The sequence below is a fragment of the Excalfactoria chinensis genome, chromosome 8, assembly GCF_039878825.1.
Source record: "Excalfactoria chinensis isolate bCotChi1 chromosome 8, bCotChi1.hap2, whole genome shotgun sequence".
In the NCBI taxonomy this organism is placed as follows: domain Eukaryota; kingdom Metazoa; phylum Chordata; class Aves; order Galliformes; family Phasianidae; genus Excalfactoria; species Excalfactoria chinensis.
The window spans coordinates 8,796,519-8,818,625 of NC_092832.1; the positions used below are offsets into that span (position 1 = coordinate 8,796,519).

A 22,107-nucleotide genomic window follows, 5' to 3' on the forward strand; every position below is an offset into this window, starting at 1 on the left:
CGAGCGGTCGCACCTCCTCCCCTTTGCACCCCCACCGCTGGAATAACTCGCTTCTCCTGCGCTTTGGTTGCAAGCTTTTAACTGCGAAGAACAGCGGTGAAAGGAAGAGATGAAAGGGTTCTGCGCGCTGCTTCTGGCGCCGAGGCACAGTGCTGCCTGTGCGTGTCCCAGCCGTGGTGCTGTCTGCACGGCAGTTGCGTTTTTATTGTAAATGCAATAATACTTTAGGCTGCTCGTTTATAAAATTGTTTTGTTTCCTCTCACAGACTATCTAAACAACAACCATAAACGCGGGCTATGAAGAATTTCCCTAAGAAAGGTTTCCAAAAGAAAGGCCATGGGTCTGAAAAACAGCTGTGAAGCAGAGCATTTTCTAAGAGATGATGTTCTTAGAAGCTCAGTAAACCCATTTATCACAATGTCAGCTCCAAAGCCAAACTAAGAACAAGCTGTCAGAGAGTAACAACTGTAAGAATGCAAAAACAACAGAGAAAGAAACATTCTCTGAGCTTGTACCATTCCATAATCTTCATTTGCAGGTCAGATTTCCTCAACAGGGAACAAACCCAATGGTTTAACAGAAAGCACAGGGCGTGAATCTACCTTACCGTGTAGAAGTGACTACCATCACTCCTGCAATACTCCATGACTCAGCTCCCCTTGCTAAATGAAGCACGGCCACCTTTCCTCATTGCTGAGAATGAACTATACAACACAAAACAGAACAATAAAGACAAACTGGTGTGGAATCTTATTTTATTATATTTTAAGTTATGACTTCCTATGGATCGAGGCAGTTAAACAAGTTGTTTGAATGCTTCTCTGCTCCCCAGTTCATGAAATACTCAGCAGGTTTTCAATTGATAATATTTTGAGGGATATCTTTATAAAGAGTGCTTTCCTTAATGGTAAAATGCTTTCTTTTCTTTTCTTTTCTTTTCTTTTCTTTTCTTTTCTTTTCTTTTCTTTTCTTTTCTTTTCTTTTCTTTTCTTTTCTTTTCTTTTCTTTTCTTTTCTTTTCTTTTCTTTTCTTTTCTTTTCTTTTCTTTTCTTTTCTTTTCTTTTCTTTTCTTTTCTTTCACAGAAGAAGATGGTTGAACATTTTAGGTTTAATTTAAGGGAACTGAAATGATCTAATAATATTACAACATGACATGTCTAAGTGGGTGAAATGCTGATTATAACTTAACAGCGCCCTTTCGAAAGACGCGCTTTAGGAGATTTAACAAGTTACAAATATATACACAATATATCATCTTAAGATGCCTTTGTCATTCAAAAAAGTTAATTGAAAAAACTGAACACTACTGTAGGTAGCTCTTCTACCACGGGCTGTTGTTTGCAATGTCTGTAAAGCTAACTGTTTTGACTATATGCATTATATACAACGCGCTGTCTCATCTGCCATTTCCACAACAGTACGCAAAAATATCTTAAACAAGAAATCCACATAAATAATGTTCTAGTTGTAGTGAAATATGTGACCAATGGTTTAAAATAAGTAACTCTATAACAGAGACAGATCCTGATGTAACCAGCACATACAGTCTGAAAGATAAAAACGGACTCACATAATCTCTGTTAAGGCCACCAGCACCTTGCGTTACAAAGAGCACCAAGGCAACACGGACAGGGAACACGTAAGAGGTAGCGTGTCATCTGTTAAGATGTGTGTGTCCACAAAGGACTATCATAGGATTACGAGAAAAAAGATGACTTATTGTATTGTGGCATAGTTCACTTTTCAGCTATAGCTATTGCACATTTAGGAGCATTAGCCAGTATTGCTCCTTGGTATTGTATGTTTCCAGCTTTCCTCTGGGTGTTCTATTGCAGTGCTGTCATACAGGTTGTCAGGAACACCAGAGGTCCTGAAAAATTCCATGCTCAGATATTCGGTTCCTGGAAATTATGCAAGAAAGCACCAACCAGTATTAAAAAGAGATTTAAATACTTCAGGAAAATTGCTGTAGTCTTTACTTTCTTTTCTGTTTTTAAATGTCATTTCTCCTTCCTGAGGTTCTTTAACCAACAACGTTCAAAACAGTTCTTCAGTTTGAGAGCAATTTTGCCTCATTCGTTTCTCTCACATTCACTCTGCAGCAGTCCTGCACTGGTGCAAAAGAACCAGGATACAAAGGAAGCATACTCAAAGGAAGCACACCGAGCCACTTTCTATGAAGTGCTGCTGTCCTGGTTTGAGATGAGGAAGAGTATGAACTTGAACAACTGGAAGCTGGTTGGTGTCCTGAGTGTGAAAAAAGAACTGTGTCTTGTGCCAGCTGCCATCCTGAATCTGCAACACACAGAGGCAGAACATTAAATTCACACCAAAGATGAGATTCAAAACACAAAGGGAAGTTGTGCTTAAAGGGCGAGAGAAGTGTACGTAAGCATTTCTTCCAGCAGCTTGTAAAGAAACCAAGTAACTCAACAAATGCTATTTCTTCCATGTAGTATCACAGTGTTAAGAAGTACTTACTATGCATTCATCCACAAGCACCTTTGGTTCAAGTAGTGAATTGGCTTTGAACACTTGTCCATTCCAACCTCTGAAGCTAACAGATGTCTTCTGGCCTCCTGCCTCACTTAATCCCCATACCGGTGTGTTCAGGCAGTGAACTGTGATACTGTGGGTTGCTTCTGAGCTCAGTAAATGAAGAAAGTTCATCTGCACTTTTCCAATGCCAAACTCCAGCTAAGTTTGAAAAGAAATTTGCTGTTATTCTAACACACTGAATGTTCACAGCAGCGCCAAATGACATGCATAGGTGCGTGCACTGTTTACACATGGAAGTAGCAGAAAGACTCCCTCAGGATGCTGTGTGTACCTTTGTCACAGATGGTGGTGTTAAACATGTCTGACCACCCGCAGTGAAGTTGCAGAAAACCTCAATGGCATCAGAAGGACAGCCAATGTTGGGGTCAATCCAGTACTTTCCTATTAGTGCAGTATCCCAGAGAGAAAATGAAACCAAAATACAAATGTTACTAAGCAATTTACTAAAATATTCATAATTCTTGGCAAGTATTAGGTTTGTTATTATCATAGTTTCACTGGGAAATGGATGAAAGGGAACATGGAAGTCTTTCCACTTCCATAATTCTACTAACAACGGATGCTGAGCAAGTCTATTCACTGCTCAGAAAGTGAATTATGTCACAGTATTGACATTACACGCTCAAATAATTATTTTAGTTTGAACCATTAATTTGACATCCGCTAAAATATCAGCTGACTGATATCTGACTGGGGTGGTCTGTGGCACACTATTTTCTTATTAGAAATCCGGGATCTGATCCACACAAAAATCATTTCTGACCAACTATAGATATTTGGGAAACTTCCGATCACAAAATGGGATTCAGTTTGAAAATTTCTGGCCACTTCTTTACTTCTGTGTATAATCTCTGATATCTATATAATACTAGCTAGCTACATATGTTAAAATCCAGAAATTTTATCATACAGAAAAGATAAAATAAAGATAGCTGCGACAAACTGCAACAGAATATAATTATATATATATTTATATATATATATATATACACCAAAATATGGATATAGGAAGTATCACGTGGGAGCAACACGTGGAAGCCTTGATGAAAGCAGACACTTACCATCAGATACTTTGCGCTCACAGCTGAGCAAGTCCCTGCAGATGCGTGCTGGGTTATCCCGTGTGCCAAGGGGGTTCTTGATGCTGTGCAGTAAATTGCTAAGGTAGTGCAGCGTTTTGTATATCTCTGTATTGTGATCTAGTAAAGTTACTTCAGTATTCTGGTATCTCTGCCAGGGGCCATTAGCAGATGTGTTACCACAGAGAAAGAAAGACAACAGCAGTACATGCAGTAAACATCCAATGGCCATTGAAGAGCCAGAGAGAAGCGTTTATAATTCATGCGATCAGCCATATAAAACATGATGGGAATAACATATCCCAATAAAAAAAAACATTAGTGTGTTTCATTAAAATTATCAGAGCCAGTGAAGTTACAGATAGTTTAAGATCATGCAAATATATCAGTATGACATGTTGACAGAAATATTGGATATGGGAGAAAAAGAAAAAAGGAAAAAAGTTAGCGCATTTTTACAGTAAATGTAGCAGTTTCAGATTTTGAGTAGTGAAATCTATTCTTAGACTTAATCTAGAGATTATATGAAAATATGCTTGACTTCACACATGTAAGAATTTTCTTGCCATCAATGAGACCACACTCCTGCGTACAGTTAAGAATGTGTGTCAGTACTTTTTGGATCAAGTCCCAAATGTCACTATTATCTGTAGCTGAACAGTTATGGTCCCCTATTTGTGACAGCTGATACATTTTAGTCTCTGTTAATAGTGATAAAAACATAGAAATACTGCTGTTCTCCTAAATTTCATTTAAATGTTATCTTACATATCTTTGCATATTTAACTATGTTTTTCAATAATTACTTGCAGTCTGTGATTTGCTTTAAATTAAGTTTCTTCAAATAAGCCCTGCTTTGTCCACAAATACTGTTTGTAGTAGGGCTGCTCCAAAAGTAATGCCTCCTATTTTATTATGTTGGCCCATGACACCAGAGGCAGATGGTGGTATGGCAGTAGAGGTTGAACCCTCCCACCATTATCTCATAACATGTTGTTGGTGTGTGACAGATGGCAGCAGAGGGGAAGTCTGACAACATGGGGTCCGACATGGAAGTGCAGATGAAGCAAAGGGGTGTCACGGAATTCCTCCACGTGGAAAAAATGGCACCTGCTGACATTCATCACCACTTGCTGAACATTTAAGGAGATCAAACAGTGAATGTCAGCACCATGAGGCAGTGAGCGGTGTGTTTCAGCAGTGGCAACAGCAGTGTGAATGACAAGCCATGTTCTAGACAGTCAAACACAACTGTCACACCACAAAATGAAGAGCAAAATCAGCTCATCCACACAAATCAATGTGGTGCTGACCATGTTAAAAATAGCACTGAGTAGCAGAGAATTTGCTCTGTCAAATAGTATCAAACAGATCTTTGAATCTGTTGTAGTTCCCATGGAAATGAATAGGATGCATTACTTTTGGAGCAAGCTATGCATAATTGCATATCCTGTATGACAAAGTAAATATGGTGTAATACATTACCTCCATCTGCAATGCAGCATTGGATGCAATCAAAGCCTGAAAAGCAGCATTGATGTCCACCAGTTTCTGAAAACAGAAAACATATTTTAGAATATACAAAGTGAACAGAAATATTCTAAATTGCAGGAGATAAATTTTTGAGTACTGTTGTAGGAACATAAAAGATGATCATGATGTTGCCATTTTAGAAAATAATTCACAGACAACATTTATTTTTCAAACAGAATTTGCCTTTTTATCCCCAAAGAAAACAAGCTTTCACCACGACAAAACATTATTTGATTTTTATCCACATCCCCACCCCCATTTTAATGACCATACTGCTGGAAGCTGGAAAAAAATATGCTACAATAATAGTTACAGATCAGTGCCTCAACTTAATCCCTCCCAGCCATTTAATTTGTACAGCTGAGAAAAACAATCTGCACAAGTGTGAAAAGGTGTTATGCCTTTCAAGATTAGCATACAAAGAATGTTTGATCTAGTCAAGTAGGTGCAGTTTATGCCATATTCTCACATCTGACTTTTGTGGCAGAAAGGTCACAGAACTGAAAACATCACTCCTGCTGAGAAGTCTTTGTCTAGCAAAACTGCCACAGTTGCAGATTGTCGGCCAAGGAAGGAAAAGGAAACCTGAGGTGAAAAAGTTTGACTGGATCACAACTGAGCTCTGGAAATACCTGGTGATCTGTAACTGCAGGGTCTGTGCTGCTATGGATTGAAGTCGTTTTCACAAGGCACAACATAAAAATGAAATATGAAGGCTGTCCTAAATGTGGCCTTTGGAATAGGAGGCCATTCCCTTGTGTATCTTCATTCTCTACACCTCGCAAGATGTACACAGCAGACACCAGGTTTATTTATTTTTAAATGAAAGAAGCCACGCAAACAACTAGGTCTTGTGGTTGGCCCTTGTTCTCAGATTATGTACACCACTGCGGGTATAGGATGCTTCAGTTTGAGGACTGTATGTAGTCAGGTTAGTTACAGTACTTACTCTTGGTCCTGGTGGCCCAGGTGACCCCTAGAAAATAGAAGAAAACACATATTAGATGCTTTATACATTTATATAAAGCAATAGCAATGCAAAAACACAGGCCTTTTTTTTTAACGCACTTACAGGTGCCCCTGTCTGGCCCTGAGGTCCTTGGGGTCCCTGGAAGAAATGGAGATAAAATGCAACAGTTACAGTTGAACATCTCTGCTTTTGTAATTATATATTTTTTCGATCACGAAATGCCACAATACATACAGAGACATCAAGAGGTTTGTGGTACGGGCCTTGATAAAACTGTTAATAATTGTTAATATTCTTAAAGTACCATGCTCTGTGAATGTAGAATACTATCGTGAGTATTGCTGGGTTGGCTAGTTGCCAAAACTCGGTATAAAAGTCTTTCTTACCCGAAGTTTGACTACATAAAGTATCATACAGCATACCAGCATGCTGTGCATGTTGCTAATACAAATACTATGGTGGATGAATGATCATAAAATAATTGTATAAATGTTATAGGCTGTCAAAAAGAACTGACTGATAGGCTTGTCTCCACAAATATCTGCTAGGCATTTGTCAGCTCCATTTACCAGCAGTGCTACTTTTCAGGCAGAATGTATTAGGTTCATTGTTTAACAGAGATATTGCAGGCTTCCTCCATATTATGACATTACGCCCATTTTCCTGACCTTATGGACCATCATTTTAGTTTGCAAGATGATACATGGGGAGGAGAGGACAGCTGATTGACCCTAACTCATAGTGCCTACAGTTCATAGACTTAAACCTGAGTTTTGCCTTAGGGTTGCATACATACCCTTCCAAAGACAGTCTCTCTCATCTGAATGAGCCTTTCTAACCACACTGAGACAGAACGATACCTGTGTCTCTGTTAAATTCCCTTCTTCATTCCCTATATACAAAAAGCCTCTAGGAGCTGCTGTAACATAAACAATACCAATAATGGTGACAAGGAAAAGAGTAGGTGACAGTGACTTACTACAAGCAAAACAGAGGAACGAAAGGCACAGAGCAGATCTGCATTATGCATGAGTAAAACCATTTAACCTATCCGAGTTTATTCAAGCAAAGCACTCCTTAGCTACTGCTGCTTATACCGATTATTCAAGCACAATGAGCTGTTCCAGCAAAAGCACTCATGTCACCATAGTCGTGCCAGAATTAAGTTTCTGCCAAAAGAGAAATAATGTTATCTGACATGGTAATGCAGCAAATATTGTGAGGTTAGTCTAGCCAAGGAGGTATCAACTCGTAAACCACTTAACATAGCAATAAGAAGCATTCCTGCTGTGAGATTTCACAAGATCTGTGTGAGTCACTGTAAGCTACAACTGCTGACCGTGGGCTGCAGCTGACCCAGCTGGAAAAGGCTCAGATGAGAACGGATTCAATTTTACATCAATTCATGCATATTTAAGTAAAGAGGACCTCAAAGCAAATAGCAGTAATTTATTAGGGCTCCAAATTCATCTTTATTGAGAAAATAGCAGCTGCATTTCTTACTATTTCTACACATGCTCATAAGATAAAGCACATGGCAGCCACCTGGAAGTGTAGCTGATGGGATCATGATGACCTCTGCAGCTGCACAAGGTGACAAGTGCCTGCACGTCACCTGCCCTTCTCATGCCAGAGGGGTTCAGGTGCTGGATTGGTGCTGTCATGCTATTCCCAGCACTAGAGTTATCCCAACCAGAGGCTGAGCCCTATGTTTTATGAATGTTCTGTGTGAGAACTGAAACAAGCTTTTCCTGAGAATTTAGAGGTATGGTCTTCTGATGCTTAAGTAAGACAAACTTAATGGCATAATTTAATGACTAAAAGTCATTTTTTAAACTGATACATTCCAACGCTACTTATGTTTCATCCACTTGTAACTGTAGAAGGGACTCAAGTCATTTTGTAGGTGAGTGCATACTGTTATTTTATAAAGGCATTCACGATGAGTTACGGAGAATGGATTTCAAAGGATAAGTCACTTTAGCATATGCAGAAGTACAGAAAACACTTCAGGTCCTGTGGCAAGTACCTCACCTTCTCTTTTTACTCTGATTTTGATTACTGCACAGCCTGAAATTTCCTTTGAAATCCTATTCTATGAAAGAGGCATAAAATACTATTTTTATTACTCATTATTACAAAACAGATGGGAGTTGAGTTCACAGAGATGATGTCTACTTCGCTATTTTGTGGTAGACCTTGCCTGATACAAACAAACTGGATGTCACAGAGCTGGCTTCCACATTTAATCCATCAGATCAGCAGCTCAGGTGCTGTTGGACCACTGTGGGATACATTCAATGCCATGTGGATGCACAGCTGCTCACTCTGTTTGTGCTTAAAGTATCTTCGGTATGAAATGGAAGTGTGAAAGAGAATCTTAACAGACAAATTTGACAGTGTAAAGACATACTTCTTTATCTTGGTTCATGACTGGATTATGCAAACACCAGGTCAAGCAAGGCACAGTCTTCAACAGTTTGTCCCTAAGTAACCACTGCTCTCTGATGAATAGACGCCTTTGTTCTCTGGGTGTTGAGATTTAGGAATTCCAGGGAATTTTCCAGATGACTGAATACTTCACTTAATATTCTATATTCTTGGCATATGTCACAATTTTAAAACTTCAAAAGTTCTGTGATTAGAACAGATGAAAATTGTGGTGGCTTCTGTCACAGAACTGAATATTTAAAAATCCCTAGCTGCACTGTTTCAGTGATTTTAAGGGATCTTGCAAAAGTGGAATGGGACTTATCTTGATTCACTGTCACCTTGCCAATAAAATCAATCTAGGAAAAAAAAGATAAAAATTGAATGCTATTTCTTAACTGCAGTAAACTTCTTTGGGGGGGGGATGTTAAATTTCCTGAATACACTGAAGCTAAAAGGACCTATATCAATTACTTTTAAAAGTCTTTAGAATGTATCCAAACTGTATAGAGCATGTTAAAAATCCTGTAAAGATGTTATGTTCTTTCTTTCTATTACAGAGCAGAATAAGGCTGAATTACACTTTTTATGGATTAAGCTAATTGCAGAATGTTTCATTGGAATGCATGGGATTAGCTTTACAAATCCACTTCATTTACCCTTTGATCACACTAGAATTTAAGTGAGAAGATTGCAGTGTACTGAGTACAATTGCAGTTGATAACAAAAGCAGATAATAGAGCTGTTAGTTTCAGTGTGCTCTTTAATTCTTTAACCACCCTGTATGCTCGTACAGAAGTTTAAAGGGCAAAACTCTATCCTTCTTCTAACACTGATTTCACATGTATTGATAGTCATGTTTAACTCTGAAAACATGACCAGCCCCAGGGATGCCTATACTTTACATGCCTTCAGAACCTTTTGAATAAGCAAAGTAAAATGTTTATTTAAAATATGTAGTAATTATTTAAATAAGAAAAATTGGCACCCCAAAATGGTAATCTTCCCATGACTGCTTTTGCCATTTTGATGTTATTTCACTGCTTCTCAGAATGGGTAAACTGCTGCACTTGGTATAGTTCAAAATTAAGCATCCTTCTTCAGAAAAAAAAAATCTTAAAAGTGGAATTCAGGTAATAATATCTTAAGGAGCAGCACCACTAACAGAGAAGATGTTTTTTTCACTGCTTTTTGTGCATGTGTGTGCCCACATTCCCAGCTCTATGCTGTTGCAGGCATTCTTTAAATAAAAGATGAAAAACAGTTAAGATGGTTAATAGAACTGAGAGACTAGTTTCCGCTTACTCTGAGATAGGAATTGTTGCATTAGGATCAATGAGGAAAGCTTCTTGAGATAAATACATAAAAGCTTCATTCGAAACATTAATTCTTTGAGCTTTTATGATTTATTTTTCAAAAATTTAATAAAGCAGTTAGGTTGGAACCTTACGTAGGGGGATAATAAAACCAAAATCCATTAAAATGTGAAACTAAATGACCTTTGTGAGATGAGATGAAAGCCAGGGTAAGAGTAGCAGGAACAATATTACAGTGTCCAGTTACAGGATCAGGAAGCAATTGTCATATAAGCTAATGCCATACGTATCAACTACAGCTGCATTCACATTTGCTGTAAATAAGATAAACTGATGCTGGCTTTTCATGTAGTCATCATTAGTTGGTTGCTTTACTAGCTCTGACACAATTGTTAAATAAAACCATTTAATAGTGGACAAACACTAATGTACTCCTCTTACTGAAGAATGAGAGCACAGCTTGATTAGCTATCACCGCTGCCTGCTGTAACCACAGCCAGCATGCAGTACATGGACACCAGCCTCCAGCTCCTGGCTTCTCCTCTCCATACAAGAGCATGCAGGCATGGATGTGGTGCTGTACACACACCCTGCTGTGAGGCACCGGAGTGCTGACAAGAAATGGGACAGAAGATTTTGCGTTTAGATCTAACAGATGTGGGATACGTGCCTGCTAATATGACTAGGAACCATTGTTTGACACAGGCGCCTACTTGCACAAGAAGTTGAGCTTTTGACTTGTGGTCCTAGCCTTCAGGGCAGAGCTTTGCCCAGCACAACAGGGCCCTCCAGCTGGCAGAGCAGGCAGGAGTGCACTCAGCATCACACAGCAATACTTTTCACACAGCCAAGCAAATGAAAGCACAGAAGTGGTTTCAGCTTACCATTTCACCCCTTGTGCCCTTTTCACCTCTCGGTCCCTGTAAGAAAGAGAAGCTGTTAAACAAGCATGCTTTCTAACTTCTAGGACTTCAGCAAATCAGCGTGTGTGAGACTGATACAGCTCCCACAAAAATTCCACCTGTGGAAGTATTTACAGCTCTGGGGCTTTAATTTTTCTGCACTATTAGAAAAATAAATTGTTAGAAAACAGCTTGTAGTTCCTATATTTGAAAAGCTGATTGTTTTCCTCAGAGGGCAGATAAATTTTTTCTCAGTAATTTTAACTGTCAGAGTTCTCCCTCTCAGTTGGCTGTACTCTCCAATCTGATCCATCGTAGTGGGAGATGAGTGTTTCACCATCTTACAAACTGGGAGCCAAGCCTGGTACACTCTGCCTCAGAAGAAATCCATTGGTTACATATCCACTTTTATTAGTTCTTCTCTCACAGCCAGATTACATACTGTTTCTCTGTCTTCATGGCATTTTTAGCTAGTTTTTCACTTATTCTGTGTTACATTCAATATGAAGTCTATTAAAAACTTTCTACATTTACATAGAACTGTTTTCCTCCTATGTGGTAGTGAAATGAAGACAGGAAGACTTAAAGTGTTGCCTTTCCCAACAGGTGGAAAGTCTAATTAGCAGAGGAATGATCCTTTCTTCTATTTTTTCACTTTTAAATAGTCATGTATATCAATTTTAGCATGGAATCACAGAATAGTAATGGCTGGAAGGGACCTCAAAAGATCATCTAGTCCAACCTCCTACTAAAGCAGATTCTCTTCATCAGGCTGCACAGGAAAGCATCCAGGTTGATTTTGAATATCTCCAGAGAAGGAGACTCCACAACCTCTCCAGGCAGCCTGTTCCAGCACTTTACCACCCTCAAAACAAAGAAGCATTTTTTATATTTCTTCATGTATGGAACTTACTATGTTCCAGTTTGTGCTCATTGCCCTTTGCTCTGCCATTGGGCATCACTGAAAAGAGTCTGGCCACATCCAGAGCCATGCTCTTTTTAATGTATCTCAGGATACCACTGGCCTCCTTGGCCCTAAGGCACACTGCTGGCTCATGGCCAACCTGTTGTCCACCAAGACAGTTCTTCTCCACAGAGCTCCTTTCCAATAGGAATATTATACACACCTGTCATTTTGAGGATTATTATTTCAACTTTTAGACATTCTCCTGACATCGCCTCCAAGATCTATGGATCAGGAATTTGGAGGTATAAAAAATCTTCTCTTTGTATCTTCCATGGGTGGGATGGGTGCCTTGGACATGGTAAGCAGAACCTGTGGATCTGCAGGCGGTTTTGTAGAACACTGCTCTGTCCCTTGCACAGGGAGGATGAGACAGGATAGAAACAGGGATGGGGGCAAAACTCCCCTGTTTTAGGGAACCTGGGGAGCACTGAGGGCCATCAGAAAGGCCAAGAAGAGTTTTCCAGAAGTGCTGCAGACTTAAGTCTGAGTAAAGACAACCAGGTGACAATTTATGTGCTGCTGTACACCTTGATCTGCTCACTGCTGCTGTAGTCATGTTCTCTCTATGCTATACTTTAGCACAATGCCATTGTAATGATTTTTCTTTTTCATCCTCTTGTTCATATCAGGTGCTGAAATTACATATATGTTAACTTTCCTGCATGGTAACAGTACTAAGATGGTCCTGGTAGTTGCTATTTGTAGATGGCAAAATAAGATAGTGGCCAGATTATTAAAAATGAAGGTAGGTAGAATAACCAGAGTATGCAAAAGCAAAGGGAAACTTACAGGCCTGCCAGTTGGACCTCTAATGCCTTCTTGACCAACAGGCCCAATATATCCCTGTAAACAAACAAACAAAAAAATTAGACAACTGAGTTTCACAATGAAGAAAATCCTTGTGACACATCCTTGTTTTAAGTTGCTCAGCACTGGTAAATATCCAAAATATCTTGGCAACATTCTTGTTCAGAATAGTGAATGCCCTTTGCTATATAAGCAACAAGGTAATTATTTTAATAATTAGTAGTAGTTACTCTAGGAAAGCCCCCACACATTCACTTATATGAGAGTTGATCCACTAAAAATAGTGGAAACTCTGACCAACCAAGACCACTTATTTATCTAGCTACAGTCACTATTATCTTGAGCCATATTACTGCCCACAAGTACTCTTGTAAGGGTACCAGTAAATACTGCTATAATGTGATTTTACCAGTATGTTTCATTTAGAGTGAACAGCTCATTTTCAGTGTTTATGTTGTATAGGAATGTTTGGAAAAAGAAAACAGCTATTAGAACAAGGTCACTAAAGCCTTTGCTCTGCATCTGGTTAACTAAACTAAAGGAGTTCTGTGATGTCAGTGGTGGCAGTGAGAGAATTTTCCAGTAGGACTTCCTGTGTTGCAGATTCCCCCTATTTGATTTGATGCAGTAAGAAGGATTCACACTCCCAGACACTGCACAATGCTTTCACAGTTTTGGTAAGGAGGGATCATGCAGAATGAGCAAATGCAGATTAGTAACCTTACAAATAAAAGAAAGGAAATAATTTTTTAAAAGACTACTTACTAATTCTCAATGCCTCTAACTACTAGGTCTAACTGTAGGCAAAGGAAGTGAGGTGAATAAATGATAGTGATAAAGAAACTTGTGTAGATAAAGTTGTACTAGTAGAGTGTCAGCAGAACCTTTTTTTTTCCTTAAAATTATGAGGTTTATGTATTTGCACCACTTTGTAATCACACCAGTGTGGCAGGACAAGCAAAAGGCTTCTAGTGGAAACACAGAATGAGCGAAAAAGGTTTGGGTAGAAAGTTCTGGTCTTTTAATACAAAAAAGAGGAGTCCTTCAGCTGGAAATGTGTGAAACCTGCAAGCCTTCCTGACAGTCTCCTTTATGGAGTGAAACACTTACAATTTGCCCTGTTGGGCCTTTTGGGCCCAGAATTCCAACTAAGCCAACATCTCCTGCAGGACCCTGAAAATACAAAGGAAAAGTTTAGTCAAACATAAACATCAGCTATCAGCTTGTTTTAAACTCTTGTATGCAGTGGAAGATAATTTCTAAGAGCTGTAACAGTGAAAATACCAAGCTCGCTGACCCAGAACATTCGTATTTGGACATGGAGTACCCAGGGCTGGCTACAGTGTTCCAACAAACTCAGACACACTCTGAACACATTATTGTTAAAGCTGATTAAATCTGTTCTTCCCTAATATTTTCACTCTGTAAATGGCTTGAGATCTAACAGAAAAGAACAAAAACATACTTTTGGACCTGGGAATCCTTGAAACCCCATCAAACCTTGATCTCCATCTTCTCCCTGTAATAGAAGCAGGCATCCTCACTTATTCCAAGCTGGTAACTCTTGGAATGGTTGTTTTGCCTCAACAGCTGTGATTACGTACATTCTGTCCTTTGGCTCCAGCCTCTCCCACTGGCCCCTGGTCACCTTGTGATCCTGGATGGCCTCTTTTACCTTGTTTTCCTGGATGACCCTGAAGTCCTTCTGCACCCTGTGAATAGGAAGAAAATGCATCTTAATGCACCTTAGGCCATTTCCTGTATGGTACCTCCCTGTGAAAGTGCTCAAGTGCACAAAGTGAAATACAGAACGAGAAGATAAGGAGTAATTTTCAAAAACAGTCCTTTGAGCATGGCATAATATAGCTGTGGAGCTCCTTGTTGTTAGACTGAAATTTCACATCAATTCACATAGAAACTGGACAAGTTCATGCTAGAGAAATTCTCTGATATACATACCTTTAGCCCGGGTGCTCCCATGGGCCCTGGCATGCCTGGCAATCCCTTTGGACCTCGAGCTCCAGGATAACCTGCCAGACCTGCTAAGCCTGGGCTTCCTTTATTACCCTTAATAAATTGAAAATAATTATTATTAGCAGAAAATTCAAACATATTTTCACTGTACGCTACAACAGGTATGGAACATGCAATCAGCTAAAGCTACTTAAAGCTTTCTGTATACATGGATACATTGATAGTACTCCAAAACATCCAGAAAGAATGATCAACAGTATCACCTGGATTTCTGTTAATTCTTCAAAAAAGCAAAAACCTGTCATACTTAGCAACATAGCTTTGGGTACTTTTACTGTGGTATAGACTGAAGATTCTGAGAAGTCAGTCAAATCAGTGCAACATAACAAGTCACTGACTGTTCAACAAAACAAAATCAAGCACTTCTTAGCCTATTGCAATGGGCTAACTTTACTTTCTAGTCAGAATATCAGAATCACAGGGGTTGGAAGGGACGTCTGACAATCACCTTGTCCAGCACCCTGCTAAAGCAGGTCCTGTAGAGTAGGTTGCATAGGAAAGTATGAGCAAACAGCCTTCTGTAATATGAGCAGATGGCATGAAAAGCAACCCTGAGCCTGCCACCAATTTATACTGCATACTAACCAGAAGAGACAAATTTGTCCAAGTTTCAGAGCATACAAGCAGTTCACAGAAGATGGATTATTGTGGAGATAGTAAATGTGCAATTTTTATTTTCCCAAATATATCACCATTACAAGGGAAAAATCACGGAATGATAGAGGCTCTGGCTGGTGCCTAAGTACATGCAGCCATGGGGTGTGATATTGTTAACCAAAGGGCTGTGATATCAGTGAGAGAGGACTGTGACCTTGCTGACCCTCATGTCTGAGTTTGGGTGCTGGCAAAGGCCAGCATGGGCTTGTGCTTGGACTCCAGTTGATCACAGCTGCGAGACTTGGAGCACTGAATGAACACCTACTTGGGTCGTGCAGTGCGGCTGCCAGCAGCAGTTCTTGCTGCCCATCCCACAGTGCCACCAGTGTTTCCCTGGCTCAAGCAGCTAGGGCTCCACAGGGTGCACTAGTAGCAGCAGAGGCAAGCGGTGTAGGGACACAGTCCTGGGACAGCCAGTGCAGATAGAGAGCCAGGATTTGCTGCTGAGGGACCAAGGGCATTGCTGTTGCCTGTCCCAGGGACAGAAAGTGACTGCAGCCTCTTTCTCTCTTTCTTTTGCAGTCTGTGACACCTTCTGACCATTGCAGTGCCAGCAAGGAGAGTAGCTTTCCAATCTCACTCTCCCACATCCACTGAAGAGGAAGGGCTGCAGCAGCCCCCTGGACTTGCTCCCACCCCACAGGAGTCAGCCATGGCAGCATCACTAGGCCAGCACCCACTGCCAGGCAAAACACAGCTCAGGAGGCTGGGAGACCAACTTCTATCTCCCGGTCTGATTCTGAGAGAAAATAAAAGCTTATTTAAAAAAAAAAAAAAAAAAAAAAAAAAGAAAAAAAAAAGAATTGGTCTGATTTCCAAGATGTCAACAGAACTGAAAAAGGTTCCTTCTGTTTAAACACCCTAACCTCAGAAAATCCTCAATGCAGAATGACATAAAGAGAGGCAATGTGAAAAGAAACTTACCTTAGGGCCTGGTTTTCCTGACGGCCCAGGCTTGCCAGGGTTCCCAGGAATGCCCTCTGGTCCAGGGTAGCCCACTGCTCCTTTCTGCCCTGCTGGCCCCAGTTTTCCCTTGAAATGAATTCAAACCGAATATAACACGGTTAGCACTCCTTACCTTAAAATAGCTAGATTTCAGTCACAGTATTTCCTAAGTCCTACAGTGACACAGGTGAGTATTCACAGAGATGGAGAGTTTGCATGTTTGCATGCCAAGCTTGGAAGATGGCTGAGTGTGTTGATTCTCAAGCTGAAGCAAGGAGAGACCTGGTAAAGTCATCTAGGCATTCCCATAAACAAAACTTACCACACCTCTTTATTTTACTAAAAAATTAATACCATACATTCTCAAATTTATGCTGTTCAAATCTGCACACCTTAAAAAAAAACACAAAAACTTCTAATCAGACAAGTTTGTGCTTGCTTGCTATACTTGCCCTGAAAAACCTCACGTTGCATTCACCAGAAGAACAAAAATTTTCTCTTTACAATCATTTCCTATTAGAATGACACATGATCACACAGAGCTTGGAGTTCTGCAATTATCTCTCAGTGAGTATATTTCTCAGAAATGTAAAGCATGCTAACTAGACCATGGCTTTTTATAAAAAGAAAATTTAACAGCTGTCTTAAAGAATATAAGTGTGCTGTCTTAATCTCCGTTCTAACTTTTGAGGAATCTCACAATTGGGATGTACTGCAAGACTTCTGCTTTACTGTCTTCTCTTTGCTTCTCCATTTTTCTTGCATTTCCCTTTTCTGCTACATCTGCAGTGGTGCTCTCTGTGGTCCTCCAGAGGGAAAAGCCAAGTACTTACAAAGGACACACAGTCTGCCTGCCTTCAAAAGGCTATTCTTCCACTCTGCCCAGAAGGTAGAAGCTCTGTGAAGCAGCTGCATTTCTCTGGTTACCAACAATGTTTTGATGTGAGGTAGTAAAATATATTTACAAAATGGTCTTGTGTGGTATTATTTATTAGGGGACCAAAATAGCCTTGATGCATTTTGTTCTTGGTTATGTTTACAGAACACCTACTGCTTCCTGCTTTCTTTTCCCCTGGGGAGAAAGGGATGTGACTTAGCTTCTTTGCTAACGAGCACTGAAAATTTCAGCTCAGGGCAAGTGAAAGAATAAAACCTCCAGAGATCCATCATGGACATATGGATACAGACTTCTGTAGGCCACAGCTGTTGAAGGAGTTGATGGAAGCCAGGAGTGTACAGTAGTACAGCTCTGTGCAATGTAATGTGATAACTTGCACATGGGCTATGGGCCACATGAACAAATCATCTAATTAAGTGGGATGCACCTTGTTGCTATAATAGCTGCACTTCACTCCCATGTGCTGAATAACTGGGTGTAAATCAGTATGATTGAATACATTCTCAAAAATTATTTTTATTTTCACAGGGCTCCTTTACATTTCCTGAAAAATGAAAACAGAAGGCTTTCTAGTACCATTACCATCAGCCAATTTTATTTTTACTAATAATTGCTATTCATTTCTAACCAGAAGATCAGAAGGCCAGAATGCTGTTACTTACAGGAATTCCAGGTTTGCCTGCCTGACCCGTTGCTCCTTTCTTCCCTGTAGGTCCCTAAAAGTTACAGATGCTTGTGTTACAAACACAGTCCTCAAAGAAGATCTGAGAATTGATTTTCCTCTCTGGTACACATTGCCTGACTTTGAGACAGAGGTAGCAGAAAGTTTTTCAATAACTTAATACATTTCCCACCAGAAAACGATGCCAGCACAGAGAAATATGCTCTTACAGTACTTTCAGTACCTTTCAAAAATGGAAATCATTAAAAACTGGCAATGTTGATGCACTGAATGTGAAAAAGACTACTAGAAAAGAGTACGGTCACAAATAGGGGCTTATTTTTAACAGTGCTCTTAAAGCAAAAGCTATATTCAGTTACTATGCTGCAATATTACATAACATGCAGTAAAGTGGAAAGAAAACCACCATTCAAATTATATTTTTAAAAGTAATTAATGTAAATACTATTTAGTCAGCAATATTGTGTTCTATTCATTAACATCTTCTAGTTAAGGAAGGCATACATAACATGCACCAATCAGAACAGTAACTCATATTCAAGCAACTCTATATTGTTTTAAAACAGAGGAATGCATATAAAATTCAGATGATTCAGCATTGCACTGTATGGGATTGGCTTTTTTAGACTCATTTCATTTTCTCCAGGTTGGATATCAGTTGCCTATTTGTAAACAGCAGTTTTAATCTGAAAAGTATTTGCAACACAAAGAATATGTTCCATAAGGGAAAGGCAGAGGAATGAATGACTGATTTTATCCTGTGCTGTGTGTAGTTTCTTAGAGGTAATATGTTAGGGTACGTGCTGATAGTGCTTTGACATCACACTTCCTTTCTGTTGCTCCCCATCCCCACAAGAATAGATTCTTGTATTCACCTAGAACTTTTGAAACATCGTCTATGAAACTTCTCAGACAAAACATCTCATTTAGGTTCCAAAATGAGCTATAGTTGTATTGTATTAAATATAAAATACTTTTGTCTACCTTCAATGCACCACCGTGATGAACTATTACTTCTAAAGGAAAAAGACTTTGTGTTTCATCTTCATCTGGACTTGCTCTGTCTCTGCTACTCTTTAGCAAATTCCTAATTTCTGAGTGACAGTTCAGTGCAGTGCAGTACCTAGAGGCTTCATTTACAAATCTGACCAGCAAAATCCTGGTAGTTTTCCAAACCTTGTCACAAGAAACTGTATTTAATGGTATAATTGAATATCACTGAAATATTTCCACAAGAGCCTCTCAAATGCTTTACACTGCCCCAAAGCAAAACTACTTATTTATCAAACAAAACATATCTATAAGATTATTAGACAGTTTTCCATTGTATATTTTTATTGCTCCTGCAGGTACGAAAAAGCAAGCGAAATACTGAATTTCAGCCTTATGTAACAAGAAAAAACACAGTTTCCATGCTGCTGTCAGTCATTTACAAAAGTTTCCTACAAGCTTACTATTTGGAAAAAATAGCCCAGGAGTTTCAAAAGAGAACGCAAATATGAAAATTGATTCTTTTCAGGGAAAGGCAATATGCCACTAATGGATGCTGTCATATCAATGCCAAGACACGACACAAGCATCTTAAAAGAATCAAAATGTGCCTGCAAGAGAGAGAACAGTGTGATCCCTGTGCAGGTGGCTGCTGCCAGATGTAGACACAGCCACAAGACCTGATGGAGCTTCAGTGAGCACCAGGCACAGCACTGTTACCACTTCAAACTGTGTGTCTCACATGTATTGCTGAGCCCCTGACGAACAGGCTCTTATGGACTTGGATGAGTGTGAAAAGAGCATTTACTTAAATAATTAGCAACAACTTGGCCTAAATCTACGGAACAGCTTGCGTACAAATTTCTAACAACAGACTGCAAGAAATCTGTCTAGGGCATCAATCAAGCCAGAGTGGTAGAAAATGATGCAAAATTAATCAGTGTTCAACTTCAAAGTTCTGGTTAAAGATGTTGAAAACTTAATAGGATGTACAACATGAGAACTGATGATGGAGAGCCCTATCCTTCTCATGACACTAGAATATAAAGGCAAATATTATATAATATTATATAATATAAGAATATCCATCAGAAATCGTGTTTTACTCTAAAAAGAAGTTTTCTGTATCAAACACCTACTTTTCCCCCATCCCTCCCACCAAGGACAGTGAAAGAACAATAAAAACAAATTCCTTTTAAACACAATTCTTTTTAAATGATTTTTTTTTTTTAAGTGTTTTTCTACTTACTTCTGAACCTCTTTCTCCTTTCAGTCCTTGCTCTCCCAGTTCACCTGGCTCTCCCTTTGGAAAGAACACAATAAATAGGCAAATTACATAATTTGAACACAAAGAAAAATGTAATTCCAACAACCAATAAAGAAACCTCACTTTTTCAAACACTTACTGGAGACCCCTGTTGTCCAATTGGTCCTCTAAGCCCTGGAAGACCTATGTGACCCTGGGAAACAGAAAACACAACATATAGAAATATACATAATCAGGTTAACATGCTCAATAAGCTACACATCTACTTCTAAAGCCCATCCTGGAAGGTATTAAGTGGCCCTAGCTTGACTGATTTCACCTGCATAAAGTATGCTTAGCTCTCTGGAGTTTAGACCTCAGGGAGCTTTTCTTCTTTAAACTCTATTTCAGACTCACTGAAGAGGAGTATATATGTCCGTATTTTAAATATTCCTGCATTTTCATGAGCATAGTCTAAGTTTGGTTCTTTGATTTACTACCATGCCTAACCTCACTTCACTGTCTGTGCAACTTAAACATAATATTCCAAGTTAAGAACTGTTTTGTATTTCAACAGACAAGAAGAGTTACTATCCATTAGTGTCTGCTGAAAGACTGCATACAATTAATGAATAATTGTTAGAATGAGAGAATAATTTAGGTTAGAAAGGATCTCATCTAGAGCAACTAAGCCTAAGAAAAACCACCAGGCTGTCTAGGGCCATTGCCTAGTTGGGTTTAAATTGGAGTGTTTTCTTGTGTTCAGATAGAGCATTTCATGTGTCTCAATTTGTGTCCATTGCCTGTCACTGCACACTACTGAGATGAGTTTCATATCTTCATCCTCATTCCCTCCCATTAGGTATTTATACACACTAAGATTCCCTGCCCAAGTCTTCTTGTCTCCAGGTGGAAGAGTCCTTGCTCTGCCAGCTTCTCCTTATGTGAAAGATGCCCCAATCTGTACTAAGAACACATCAGTGCAATGAGGCAGCAGCACATGCATCTTTGCACATATGTGAGAGATGATGATACTTTTGCTGCATGATTCTGCATGTATGCACAGCAGCCACGTTCAAAAGGAAAACATTAAAAAGCAAGAGGTATTACCTTATAGCCCTCATCACCAGGTTCTCCTCTATCTCCACGTTCCCCAGTGGGCCCCTGTAAAAAAAGAAAAAAAGAGCACAATGCAGAAGCTGAACTGAAATACTGCAGCAAGAAAGTGAAGAAGAATAAGACCAACCAGACTGAATGGAAGAATCAAAATAATACATTTAGCTTGTCTAAAGGAATAAATATGATTTTTTTCCTAAACAAAATACACAGCAGTTGGACAGGAAGCTCTATCTAAAATATTTTCTAACTGAAGAAGTTAAAAGATAGCCCTTGTATGGGCAAAAAGAGAATAGGAACATTGAGCTCATCAGAAGTTCTGATACATGTGTATATTCCATTGTACCAGAATTATGAATCTCATGAATGACCACACTTTCTCTTCAGGGAATGCAAGGAAAATTATTGCATGATTTCCATAAGACAGCATGTAGTAAATGAAGCTGACTTTCACAACGGCTTGCTGCACTCAGAATTTGCTTCAGTTCTGAAGGTCATCCTAATAAAGAGGCAATCTCAATCCCTCAGGGTCACTTCTCAGAAATGAGAACTGAGCATGAGTATTATTGGCATTATTTATTGGCTGATAGTTCTTACTGCTGCATTCTGACACTTTACTACCCCTACTTTAGGGAAAGCCCCTTGCTCTATCCCCACAGAAGAAATGGGATTTCCCCTCCAAATTTAACACTTGTTGCAACAAATTTGCCAAATTTCATTCAGAGGGAAAAATGATGTTTAAGGAAACACGCACAGAAAGTAAGACTGGCCAAGACTTTGACATCTAGCACTCATCAGATGAAATAAAGTTAGCCTTTTTTGTGTCTGAAGTAAAAGCAGTAAAGAAATGCAAAAAGTAAAGAAAACTTGGCAAGGCATAAATAACTGAAGTGCATCAATTGGAAATGAACAAATTGGCCAGGTCCATCAATATAGACTGTAACGCAACTGCTTCTATACTCTCCAAGGTTTCAG

The 22,107-nt window shown here is 39.3% G+C and overlaps 1 protein-coding gene across 1 annotated transcript in view; it reads right to left on the minus strand.

The window, feature by feature from the left end:
- Window positions 1-1,090: 1,090 nt before the first annotated feature.
- The window catches only part of COL24A1 (collagen type XXIV alpha 1 chain), a 110,318-nt gene continuing 89,301 nt past the window's right edge, over window positions 1,091-22,107 (minus strand). The window contains exons 43-60 of the mRNA XM_072343519.1: window positions 21,127-21,180; window positions 20,177-20,230; window positions 20,020-20,073; window positions 17,761-17,814; window positions 16,180-16,287; window positions 14,524-14,631; window positions 14,169-14,276; window positions 14,030-14,083; window positions 13,675-13,737; window positions 12,547-12,600; window positions 10,773-10,808; window positions 6,245-6,280; window positions 6,122-6,148; window positions 5,125-5,190; window positions 3,622-3,790; window positions 2,832-2,941; window positions 2,483-2,698; window positions 1,091-2,296 (exon numbers count right to left, since the gene is read on the minus strand). Of these exons, the coding sequence (XP_072199620.1) occupies window positions 2,150-2,296; window positions 2,483-2,698; window positions 2,832-2,941; window positions 3,622-3,790; window positions 5,125-5,190; window positions 6,122-6,148; window positions 6,245-6,280; window positions 10,773-10,808; window positions 12,547-12,600; window positions 13,675-13,737; window positions 14,030-14,083; window positions 14,169-14,276; window positions 14,524-14,631; window positions 16,180-16,287; window positions 17,761-17,814; window positions 20,020-20,073; window positions 20,177-20,230; window positions 21,127-21,180 (1,518 nt within the window). The 3' untranslated portion in view covers window positions 1,091-2,149. The remainder of the gene's footprint in view (window positions 2,297-2,482; window positions 2,699-2,831; window positions 2,942-3,621; window positions 3,791-5,124; window positions 5,191-6,121; window positions 6,149-6,244; window positions 6,281-10,772; window positions 10,809-12,546; window positions 12,601-13,674; window positions 13,738-14,029; window positions 14,084-14,168; window positions 14,277-14,523; window positions 14,632-16,179; window positions 16,288-17,760; window positions 17,815-20,019; window positions 20,074-20,176; window positions 20,231-21,126; window positions 21,181-22,107) is intronic.